This window comes from Meleagris gallopavo, chromosome 1, assembly GCF_000146605.3.
Source record: "Meleagris gallopavo isolate NT-WF06-2002-E0010 breed Aviagen turkey brand Nicholas breeding stock chromosome 1, Turkey_5.1, whole genome shotgun sequence".
NCBI classification, from domain to species: Eukaryota; Metazoa; Chordata; class Aves; order Galliformes; family Phasianidae; genus Meleagris; species Meleagris gallopavo.
This window is the reverse complement of record NC_015011.2, coordinates 59,748,072-59,760,132: the sequence shown is the minus strand read 5'-3', so window position 1 is coordinate 59,760,132 and position 12,061 is coordinate 59,748,072. Positions and strand designations below refer to the sequence as shown.

At 41.6% G+C, this 12,061-nt stretch overlaps 1 protein-coding gene across 1 annotated transcript; it reads left to right on the top strand.

The window, feature by feature from the left end:
* Positions 1–3,739: 3,739 nt before the first annotated feature.
* LOC100546539 (aldose reductase-related protein 2-like) lies at positions 3,740–11,596 on the top strand. The gene is made up of 10 exons (XM_010713804.3): positions 3,740–3,885; positions 4,543–4,710; positions 5,749–5,865; positions 6,582–6,659; positions 7,434–7,556; positions 8,884–8,990; positions 9,175–9,256; positions 9,983–10,066; positions 10,901–10,983; positions 11,330–11,596. The coding sequence occupies exons 1-10, from the start codon at positions 3,817–3,819 to the stop codon at positions 11,370–11,372; spliced, it is 954 nt and encodes a 317-aa protein (XP_010712106.1). The 5' UTR covers positions 3,740–3,816; the 3' UTR covers positions 11,373–11,596.
* Positions 11,597–12,061: the final 465 nt, after the last annotated feature.

Genomic DNA, 12,061 nt, shown 5'->3' with positions numbered 1-12,061 from the left:
AAAAAAAAAAAACGTTGAAGGCTTTTCAACTCTCATAAAGGTAGGCTTTAAAATGCTGCAGGTGATGACAGTTATCTTTGTCCGTACAAATAAAGCAATCAAGTTAAACAGAATAGAAAAGCCTAAGCAGAAAAGCCTAGACATGTAACCATATCCTTCCAGCAGATCTTCCCTGCCAGACCCATGCTGTGGGCTCCTGAGCTGCCAAAACCTCTCCCTGCTCCACCCTTGCCTCCAGAAATATCACTCCAACCTCTTGAAGGCCTACCCACTGCTGACCACACCTTGCTTCTCTCCAGAGGCAATGACCCTGCATGCCCCGCATGCAGGTAGACCCTGGGTGACCCAGACACTTCCCTGTTGGCATTGCCTTCTAAGGAAAGCCCCCAATATGCACAGAGAACAGTTCATCCCCTATTAGATTAGGAGGCACAGCTGGGGAGCAGCAGAAGGAAACATGACACCCATGTCTGTGACTGCTCCTCCCCAGGCTCCTTGTACCAACAAGGCTGCTCTTGGCCAGGACACAACTAGTACAAATGTTAAACAAGCAGGAGGTAGCGTGAGAATTACTCCTTTACTCATATCTTACTGTATCCAGACTTATCTTAAGAAGAAAGTGCACACATAGTTGTCACATTAAGGATATGAGTCTAATACATGGCTAGTTAGGGAACCTCTCCTGCTGAGTTGGAAGGCTCAGAAAGGACCCTCTTGCTTTATAAGAGAGCAGTCTAGGTGGGCTAGGTCCAGTCTTAGTCCCATACTTGGTCAGAGGTTTTTTGTCTAAGGATAATATTTATAACCACTTATCTTTACTGAAACAACATAAGGCTGTGAGGCCTCCACCTCATCCCAGGTGTCACTCAGTCACTGTAGTTGCCGGGCCTTATCTGATCATTAAACTGCACACCTCCACATCTGTCAGTGCTTTGGCAAGATAAGCAAGTTACTCAACTGCCACCTTGGCTCAAGATCAGTGCAAGATAAGTATGTTAGTTAAATCACATTCTTGTTCAAACCAAATTCAATTCTCTAACCTCAATCTCTCAATCTCTAGATTTCAACCTTTCAACTTTTACAATTATGGGTCAATCTGACCAGTAAATATTGAAGTTTGCATATTACATATTGATCTGCATGGAGTCATCCAGTAATCCAGCAGTCCCATTTCACTCAATGCACCAGTCAGTTGTTTGCATATTATACCAGTCAGCATGCTAAAATTTTGGTTTCTAAATTTTTATCAATATTGATAACACAATAACTTCAACCATAAAAATCAACAGTCCTTGAGGATGCTCTAGCTCAGTGTAGATAAACCATCATCCCACGTACAGGTTCTTGGCATTGGTTTTTCTATAAAGTACAGAGAGAAAATGCTCATTCGTAATATGACTGACAGATTTTAAGTTAGAATTTGTCTCCTGTAGCCACTTCCAATGCCACAGTTTAATAATTCCAGTCATTATTTTGCCTATAAGATGTTACATTTGTGAACCGTATCGCCATTAGTCATTGCTTTACCTCAGAGTAGGTGCTTCCTGAATAAGAAACAGTTTGCTTGACAGCATTTGAAATAGGTAGTGCTATCTACCTATATCCTTCTGCAATTTAGATACTCTACCTTCTGTAATAAGCATTATTTCATTGATGTCTCCCAAATGGACATATCATTTACAATCTGTAGATTTCTGGGCAGTGCTTGTTGGCAGTGTTGTAGCCTTGCAAAGAGTATCTAGGAGATGGATCCTCAAATGATTACACAGTCCTGATCTTACCTGTTCCACATATTTTACCACTTACACTAGGGTCAGCAAGACACAGCTCCTGTTGTTGAGTATTGCCTGGAGTCTTCTGACTCTCTCTTGATCCATCTCCATAGAGTTGGTGTAAGAGGCTGTTTTCTCCAGAGGCAACAAAGTGTTAGCAGTCCCAAAATATGTTGACATCAACAGCCCTACCATGGGTAGGTCCATAGTCTATGTTCCATCACTGATAACCCACACAGTGTGTCACAGAGGGTATGCTGAGTTCTGAACATATTATATCAGACGAGATATCATTGCTAGCCAGATGAGACCAAGTGTCATTGACTGAAGTGGTAAGTAGGCAGGGGTCAATACCAAGCAAGGAGTCTATAGCAAGATAAGCAAAGTCTGTAGCAAGATAAGCAAAGGTACAAGATGCCTAAGGTAAGGAGCTGACTTGATATCATGTTTATAGTATTTTCCATAGATATCCATGTTTTTTTGTAAGAATCACCAATAAAACATTACCAAAGGTAAATATGCAGGTAAAGGTACAGGGCAGTAAGATCAGTGTTCTGAACTACAAAGGTGGATTAATTGCCCAAATGTAAGGAGAGAGGTTGTAGCCTAGGCTAGAGTAGAATGGGGTTGTGGTGAGGAAGGGAACTTATTGCCACAACTATCCAATTCTCTACAGCAGCTTCTTGTGCTGCTGTCCAAAGAAAGAACATCACTCACACCTGCCTCAGGTCACAGAGCAAGAAAGGGACCAGGCAAATGGATGCTGCCTTTTTAATTGCCCCAGGAGATGATTCCTTTTTCAACTAAAATGCATGTCTGGTGTCCGAATTTATGTCTGTTTTTGTCCTTGCCTGAACACAGAGTATTTAGAAAAAGCTGAAAGAACTTATCCTGAAAAGTAGTTGTGTAAGACTCTGTGATTGTGCCAACACATGTTGAATAGGAACATGTGGGAAAGTGAAAGGAACATGTGGTAAAGAATTCAATCCATAATACAGAATTATGGTGGAAAGCGTTTAAAAGACACAGCAAAAAGGCATGCAATTTTATAGGTGATTAGAAAATCGGTTCTGAGAAATGAGATGAAGTTATGGTTCAATTAGGTGCTGAAAGCCCCTGGAGTACAAGAGACAGGGGCCTCCTGTATGCCTAGGGAGACAAAACCCACTGCAAACTTGGAGCCATGCTTTGATACTTAACATGAAGTCTCTGAACCAATACTAACATCCATAAATAAATGACATCACTCTTGGAACTGGTCAGCATACATAGCAGCTGTTGAAATCCACCATAGTGACAAGCACAGTACAGGAAACAAAACTAACTGGAGCCATAAAAGCGAGATCCAAGGTGAACCCTTGCTACTTCTCCTTTGGCAACCCTGCCTTTGAATTTTATGGGTTTCACCTATGCCCCTTATGTAAAGTAGCCCTTCACTGGATCTGTCTGACAACTGCATAGCCTGGCCCTCCAAGACCCCTGCCTCTTGTACTGAGGTACAGTGGCTGTATGAGGCTCCCTGCAGCCTTCACACGTCAGAACTCTGAGTGCGTACTGAACCCACATCAGGCGAGTTGATCAAACTGAAGCACTCCTGCAGGCAAGCTGTGATTACAGCCCCATTTTTGCAGCCCCTGGCATCGTGCTGAGTGCAGGGAACTAACGGCCTTGAACACCCCCAGTGGTCCCACAGGGAGAGATTCAGAAACAAACACTTCTGCAAAGAGAGGGGATGCGTAAACTGGGTAAAAAGAGCAGCAGTTCTCTCAACATTCTGAAGTCTCACAGCACTTCAGGAGAAGGCACGCAAAGCACTCAGTTCACCACTGAATAAGGCATTTCCACTTCAACAAAAAAATAAATGAATAGAAAAATCCTTGGCAGCCAACCAAAACCTCAACATCATGGGCCCCACGCCTTACGAAAGCCTGGAGAAGGCGGAGAGAAAGGCGGGGGCTGGCTGGGCCAGACTTTCTTAAGTGCCTGGGGGTGGCAATGGGCATGCAGAGCCAGGTGGCGGCCAAGGGAGACAAGTGGGGACAGGATGGCTGTGCCTTGCATGGAGCTGAACAACAAGATGAAGATGCCCGTCCTGGGGCTGGGCACCTGGCAGGTAGTGGTGCTGTGGTTCTTGCGGGTGCTGCAGGGGGGAGAAGGTGGGAGGTGGGAGGGTGTGCAGAGCAGGGTTGGAGTGACAAAATATAAAAAAACAGGTTCTGGAGGGCTGCCTCACTGGCGAAACTGGGCAGATGGACTGTCAGACAGCAGGCATGGGGCAAGAGGGGGGAAGTGAAGAAAGATGGCAAAAAAGTAAAACGAGAGTAGGAGGAGAAAGTCCAAATAAAAGGGAGGAGCTGGGAGGGGGAAAAAATTGTGGATTGCAGAAGGCTTCCTGTCCCATTGCTGGCTGCTCAGAACTGTGTGATTGGGCTGCAGGTGACAAAATTCCTTGAGTCACATTGGAGGGAAATGATACCGTGTTAGCCTACTAGAAAGGGCAGGGTCAAAATCGTAGAACCAGAGACTCATAGGGGCTGGAAGGGACCTCTGCAGATCAAGTTCAATCCATCTGCTCATGTCTGGCAGAAATTAACTTCTTTCTGTTCCACTCCCAGCGCTGCAGTCCTTTCCCTACAAAAAGGGAAAGTTAAAATTCAGTTTAAATGCTGGTGATGGGGAGCAGCAGCTGTACAGGGAGACTTCGGGGAGCTGTCACAGTGGGCGCTGGCCAGTGGAAAAGGGTTCATGGTATGATTGTGCTTGTTTTCAGGCTCCTCCAGGGAAGGTGGAAGAAGTGGTGAAACATGCTATCGATGCTGGCTACCGCCACATCGACTGTGCCTATTTCTACCAGAATGAGCATGAAATAGGGAACGCAATCAAGCAGAAGATCAAGGAGGGGGCTGTGAAGCGAGAAGACCTCTTCATTGTCACTAAGGTATAAGGATGCAGGAATGTTGGTGCATTTAAGTTTTCTCGCAGATAAACCTTTCTTTCATCTATAAAGTAACCTAAGGGCTTGTTCCCTTATCCAGTGTTTATTTCATGACTGTGGGCTATGAATTCAATTCTTTATTTCAATTTTGACTGAACTTTATTAGGAACTAGTGAAAACTTTGGAAAAATAGAGTGGCTGTTGCCATCATAACAATTTCATTGCATCTACTCAGGGTTCATGGTATGCCCTCTAGAAAGATCAGGAAAACAAGGCAAATCAGATGTTTGAATTCACAGATATTGGACTACTTATTGGTGTGCAAGACATTTGAGAATAATATCATGCAGAAACCGTAGGCCTGAAAGTGAACAGAAGTTATTGTATGGAACTTAAATCTGAAGCTGTTTGTGTTTGTTTTCTTATTCCTCATCTCATTCACTTGTCTCAGCAATGTTGACTACCACAAAATGAGAACACATCAACTAAAAAACTTCTGACTTCTGGGTTTTTTAGCAGAAATTCGTAAAACATTGAACATAGATAAGCTGTTCCACATACTCTTCATTTTGTTAAAGAATAACTTTTAATTTGAATAATACTTGCAAGTTCTACTTAAACAACTTGAATTTTCACTTCAAAAGTAATTAAGGAAAATTCAGAGCAGTCCTCACAGTGGCCAGATCAAAGGGACAGAAGGAGGGTAGCTATATGATGCTCATGAAATTTGGTGTGTAAAAAAATAAGTGTATATAGATAATCTGTAGCAGTAGAAATTTTGCTGTGTCAAATACACTTTTTTCATTTGGTTCTGAGAATCTCTTGATTGTCCATCTGATTGTTCATCTTCACTACTAGCTTTTTTACTTGTGTTATATTTGTCGTGTCCTACCATTAAAATGTTAGCATCCTTGTCTTCAGTGAGCACTCAGTGGGTGGGAAGGCAGTTGTCTCCCCTGATCAGCAAGAGAGAGGTTCTTGTCCTTTGATCTGGATGGTGAAAGTTGTAGAGTCACAGTTGAGCTTGATTTCTCCCCACAGTTGTGGAACACATTTCACGAGAAGTTCTTGGTAAAGGAAGGGTGCAAGAGGAGCCTTACTGCACTCCAACTGGACTACATCGACCTCTACCTTATGCACTACCCTATGGGATTCAAGGTAGTCGTGCTCTACATTCCTCTTTTCTCCTTACCTGGGTGGAAAAAGTTCATTCTGTCTATTATGCTGTGGCTTACTTCATTACACAGCTAGGATGTGCTACAGTTCATTTTGCTCCCCCCTAAATCTGACAGAAGCAAGCATTCAGTTAGTAACTAGGCAGTGATGTGTTTGAAAGCGTGGGTGTGGCTGTCCATTTCTGTTAGAGTGAGATAGCTGTGGTTACAAGCCCTGCTAATGACCTCTCTATGTCTTCAGGAAAATTGTAACCAGTGCATGAGGGTGCAGTTTGGGATCATGACCTTCTACTGGGCCAGAACTGTGTGAAATCTCAGCTAGAGGTGTTGGCTTGAATTGGAGTAACCAACCGTGGAAAAACACACATAATGCAGAAAGAACACGTTTCTTTTTCACCCAGTCTGCACAGTGTAAAGTAAATAGAAACTCTAGAATAAAGGTAGAGGTGGGTCTATTCCCTTTACAACAGACCTGCTTAAGTCGTTAAGATGTTTACTGCTAATCCCTGTTTCTTTGTAATGATGAATTTGTAGAAGTATGGCTCTCATCCAAGAAAATACTGATGAATATGAATAATTTTTAGTTATGTGATATGTTTAGAGAAACTGCTAACTTCTGACTTGTAACCCCAGTCACAAATCTAGCATATGGTTGAAAATTCAACTCAAGTCTCTGTGACTTCTGCCTTGAAATTACAGGCTGGTGAAGAACTGCTGCCTGAAGATGACAAGGGTATGATTATTCCCAGTGATACAGATTTTCTGGACACATGGGAGGTAAGTTAATGTTTGGTCTTCTGCGCAGGTGTCTAAACTAAATGCAGCAGAGATGTGCATGCATAATAAAAGTAAGGAATAGGTTTGGGCACAGAGGGTAGTCACATAGTATTATATTTTATAACCAGAACAGCTACTTCCTCTTCTTGTTTTGAGTAGCAAGAAGGATATGTCTTTACTATAAATAAAGAGGAGAAACCTATCAGCACTGTGGATGCTATCACTAAAATAATATTTAAATATGCACAATGGTAGATCTGAGGTATAGATTAATAAAGGTGTGGCTGTTAATTTACTGTGAGTTTCATATAGATAAGAGTTCTTGCACTTTTCAGCAAAGGGCATCAGCATCCTTCAATTCTACTTTCCTTGTGGACTGAGAGGATTCAGGATCTGCTCCTGCTACCTGTAACAGTGATGCTGTGGCTCTGGGAATTCAGTTTTTCTCTGCTACAGTAGAGTACAATTTCAAGAAAGTATGTTGCAACCAGCTTACGGCTAACATAGAGTCTCAAACTAGACTCTCAGAGGAGCCTAAGCAAAATATTTGTTCCCTATTAAAAGGTTGGCCAACTCATTCTTATGCTACTTTCCCACCTGCAATATGATATAAAGTACTCAGATAACACAAGATACAAAGATTTTCAATTTTTAAATTGAATGTACCATTGTTAAATCTATTATGAGTTGCTTGCTGGTTTCTCAATAGCTTTAGTGGAATAAAATATTATGGTTGACACCTCATAAGTAAACATTTGTTGTTCTCCTCTTTAGGCCATGGAAGAGCTGGTGGACTGTGGCAAGGCAAAAGCCATTGGAATCTCAAACTTTAACCATGAGCAGATTGAGAGAATCTTAAACAAGCCAGGATTGAAATACAAACCTGTAGTTAACCAGGTAAGACTTTGATTTTTACTCCTAAGTATATTCAAGCTACATTTCAGCTCTTAAAGCTGTTTTCTGCCATGACTTTTTAATAGTTTGGTGCCATGGAAAGATCTCACAAAGCAATAAGGTACCTTTCATTGTCTAAAAGATCCTCCAGGTCAGTGCTGCCTGAAATATGCAGAGCTTCACTACAAGTGAATTTCACACCAGTGCTAATAGTTTTTACCTCACAGACGTCTTGAAAGAAAGGATTATGTTTTTTTTGTAGACTTGCATGTGTGTAATGCTGTGGACATTTGAGAATAATACCATTTAAAACATGAACAGTTTGACTTATTCATACCACAGTAATAAGAAACAAATGAGAATATTTCGTTCTTAAACATCAAAAAACAGTGAAAATATCTCTGGCCTTGTGTAAGTCCTTGCAATTTTCTGCTGTACGTCCCTTTTCACACTCCCAAGTACCGCTCATATCATAGCACAAGTTGTCACAGGCCCACTTCTGCCAGCTCAGGGATAACCAGCCAAATCTCCAGTGCAAGCTACCGCACAAGTGTGGCAATGTACAGGAATGCCTTAGCACATTCACTGGATTTATTTATTTTTCAACATAAAAGAAAGCACTTCACCAAAACTAATTATAAAAAGCAGGCTTGAAGCAAACATTCATATCATGTTCACAGATTCAACAAACTCAACTCCTTTTTTATGTGGAAAAATATTCAAGCAGCACTGTGCAAATACGTTGTTTTTAAAGCACTGGCTTCACGCTGAGGAAAATAGGAAAGTTTATGCACTGTAAAATATTATTAAACTTTATATAATGCTTCTGTAAGAAGGGATAAGCAAGAACAGCCTGGCTTTGTGTTTGAGTAGGAATTTCAGCAGCCAAGGAACATACTGCAGCAACATTCTGAAGGTCAGAGAGCCCACAGCAAAGCAGCAACAAGGATGTGTGCTTGTTTGTGTATTCTGCACATCATCTAGAAAATATCCAGAAAGCCTAAGCTAGGGAAGCTCATGCCCCCATGCTTCTTTGGGAATCAGGCAGACTCCCTGAGGAGAGAGTGAATGGCTCAGAGCAGAAACTTCAGGTGTTCTGAGCTGCCCCTCTGTAGATGCAGTACTGTTCTCCCGATTAGTTCAGGAAGACTGATTTGCCTAATTTTTGTTACACATTGCTGTGATGTGAATGACTTCTTTAAAAGATCTATTTTAATCATAAACCTGGGAATCTTTTCACATTATCTGTGACTCAAGAGGAGTTAAAATGTTATGCTCTGGAGGCCAGTGCAGACTGCCTCCATGCCAACCACCATGTTGCTGCTTGCAGATCGAGTGCCATCCATACCTGACCCAGGAGAAGCTGATTAAGTACTGTCACTCTAAAGGAATCGCTGTGACTGCATACAGCCCCCTAGGCTCTCCTAATCGGCCATGGTAAGAAAGCATGGCAGCCTCTCCACACAAAAGACTGCCACTTGCAACTAGAATCTTTGCAGCAAAATATGTAAATGATGCAGCTACACTGAGAAAACTGCTGTTGCTTTGTTGCAAATCCTTTCTTCCTGCAGAGATGCTAATACATCTCCATCTTCAATATCCTATCTTGTGTTTTTAATAGGGCCAAGCCGGGGGAACCTATGCTGCTGGAGGATCCTAAGATTAAAGAGATTGCAGCAAAATATCATAAAACCCCTGCCCAGGTAAGAGGTGTTGACAGAACAAACTGCTCATCTTCACAAAGAATCGTTGAAACTTGCTCATTTATGCAAGGTGATTTTTTTTTCTTCTTTGCTCGTCCCACTAAGGAGATCTTGCCAATAGTGGACAGGAACTGCGCTTCAAACAAATCCATTATGTTCACAGGCAATCAACCATAGTCATATTTTAAGAAAGGCAGAGCAGGAAAAAAATAGTATCCAACAGTCTACCAATGAGAGGAGAAAGTTTTAAATATATATATATATATATATAATTTAAAGACTTGAAAAGGCTTTGTGTAGGTGAGGTACTTGTGAGCCAAAACAATCTGCAGTATTGTGCTTATCTGGCTTGAGCACCCATGTAACACAAGCCAGAAACAACATCGTTTTTTCTCCCCTCCACAGCCCAAAAAAGAAAGAAACATTCTTGAGAAGCAAAGATGTAGAAACAACATAAGCCAGAAATATCTGATAATTTTCTCATTAGACCATAAATAAATGCTAGATCATCATAACTGGCCTGTGCAAACTTGAAGTCTTCCAAAAAGTGAACACGGGTATAGAAAGAAGAATCTGTTTGTGAATAAAGGCGGGAAAGAAGGGGGCGGGAGGGGGAAAGGGGGAAAGGAGGAAAGGGGGAGAGGGGGAGAGAGGGAAAAAATACACAAAATGCATTAGAATAGCTTCCTTGGCAACTCTGTACTCATAATCCTTGTTCTTTTCTAGGTTCTGATCCGGTTCATTATCCAAAGGAACTTGGCTGTCATTCCCAAGTCTGACAAACAGCAGCGCATTAAGGAGAACATGCAGGTGAGGCTTCCATTGGGACTGCTACAACCACAGCCATAGCTCCTGCGTGTTTCCAGCACTTGGTGGGAGAGGCATTGGAAGGGGAGCACCAAAATGTAGAGATCAGGGCCTAGCGCTACCTAACCAAGCAGAATTCTTTTTTGGGGGAAAAAAACATCTTGTTCCTATCAAAAGAGAAATGGGTTACAACAGGAAGGTTGGAGATCTACAGTGCTGGAAGTGGAATCCCAGTTTGGGTCTTACTTTCAGAGGTCCTTATTAAGCCCATTTTTCTGGGGCAAAAGGAAGGAACATCAGACCCAGTAATCGTTTGTCTCATTTTGAGGCTGTGGTTCCTCTTGGTGGTAAGAGTCAGCTGGATCTTAGATTGTTTCTCTGTTACTTTCAGTTCATGCTGCAAAATTTGGACTCATTTCTCCTGTTAACCATCAGCAAAAATCCTTAGATGACATTTACTGTGAGATAATGATCTGCAGTTGGTACCCAAGAGTCCTTTGTCATAGCAGAAATATTTACTGACAGCTCCAGTATTTGTGATGCATGGAGTAATCTACACCTAGCACCTAAATTCTCTGTTGATGTATTACAATGCAAATGGAAGTGGTGTTTGCATTCAGTCACCTAGAACTATGAGACCTTGCTTCGAACAGCACTTTAAAAAAAAGACCAATTAGTAAACTGTTTGGCTGCAAAATAAGAGGATTTTCCAACTACCCCTAGTGTGCATGCAGTATATTCCCAACTGAAGTTATAACAAATGAAGGAAGCACACAGTCTCCAACTGCTTACGAACCTAAATAAAAAGAGCATTTTCTTGTTTATTTTTTTCACTAGGTGTTTGACTTCGAGCTGTCTAAAAAGGAGATGGATGTCATCCTCAACTTTAACAGGAACTGGAGAGCGATTCCAGTGCCGCAGTATGTTCCTTATTATCTTTATTATCCATCAGGCCTGTCTGTCTCTGTGTTTTCATACCCTGTATCTTGAAAGCATACACGACCAAAATGAGAGGGCTCTCATTTAAAACTCTAGAGGTCAGGTAACAAGACATTTCCTGGAATGGACACCAGGAGAAAGAGTCGTTCAGGGCCTTCCATTCAGTATCTTCTTACATGTGCTTGTTCTCAAGCCTGTATTACTAATGACAGCTATCAGCTGCAAGTCTTGTGTATGTTGGCAGTGAAGAATGGAGACTACAGTAGGGAAATGCAGCTGAAGAAACCTGGTCCAACACTTAAATAACCAAGTTCTTTCTCTTCTTAGGTCTGCGAATCACAAGGACTACCCATTCAAGGCAGAGTATTAACACCTGCAGTTTCAGCAACACCTCCACACACCTCCCTCCGGATTAGATGTCTTCTATAGCTGAGTCCTGATTTCTTCTTTTGTACTCAACAGCCATTGGGAGCGGTCACTTGTCCTCCTTTTTCAGGAGGACACCACTAGCTGGTGAAAGAACGCATCAATGGGAATGGGTCTTTTGTTGAGAGGGTTAGCAGAAATCTGGTTTTACTTCTTTTTTTTTTAACTCAACATCTCATTTCTGTTTTTCCTTCTCTTGCTTAACTGAAAACATGTTTAGCAAATGAAAAAAACCTTGTAAGTAACCAGATTTTTTATGTTGTTTTCAGTGCGGTAAGTCTTACTGGCTCATGAGTGGCTATTAAGGAATGCGGTGCTTATTTACTTTGCTTTTTATATAGTTGTGATTTTTACAGCATGAATAATTAATGCTTTAAAGTTTTATATGAATAAAGATTGAATAAAAGCAAACAAAAAAAGAAGTCTGAATAACCAACCACAAAGCTTCATCAGTCTGACACTTAGATTTTTTCATGTAGTCAATTATAAAAACACACCTGAAGTCTGGTTTTCAAATTTTAATACGGGAAGGAAAGGCTCCTATGGTTCCTGTCCCAGGAACTAATTTGGGACTTAGGTATCAAACAGGCCAGAGCTGTACCTAAAACAGACCTTCCTCTGAACAACCAGAAA

Coding starts and splice junctions, on each gene's coding strand:
- LOC100546539 (XM_010713804.3), top strand. CDS start 3,817: ATGGCTGTGCCTTGCATGGAGCTGAACAACAAGATGAAGATGCCCGTC. Junction 9,257..9,982: donor ATCATAAAACCCCTGCCCAG/GTAAGAGGTGTT, acceptor GTTCTTTTCTAG/GTTCTGATCCGGTTCATTAT. Junction 10,067..10,900: donor GCATTAAGGAGAACATGCAG/GTGAGGCTTCCA, acceptor TTTTTTCACTAG/GTGTTTGACTTCGAGCTGTC.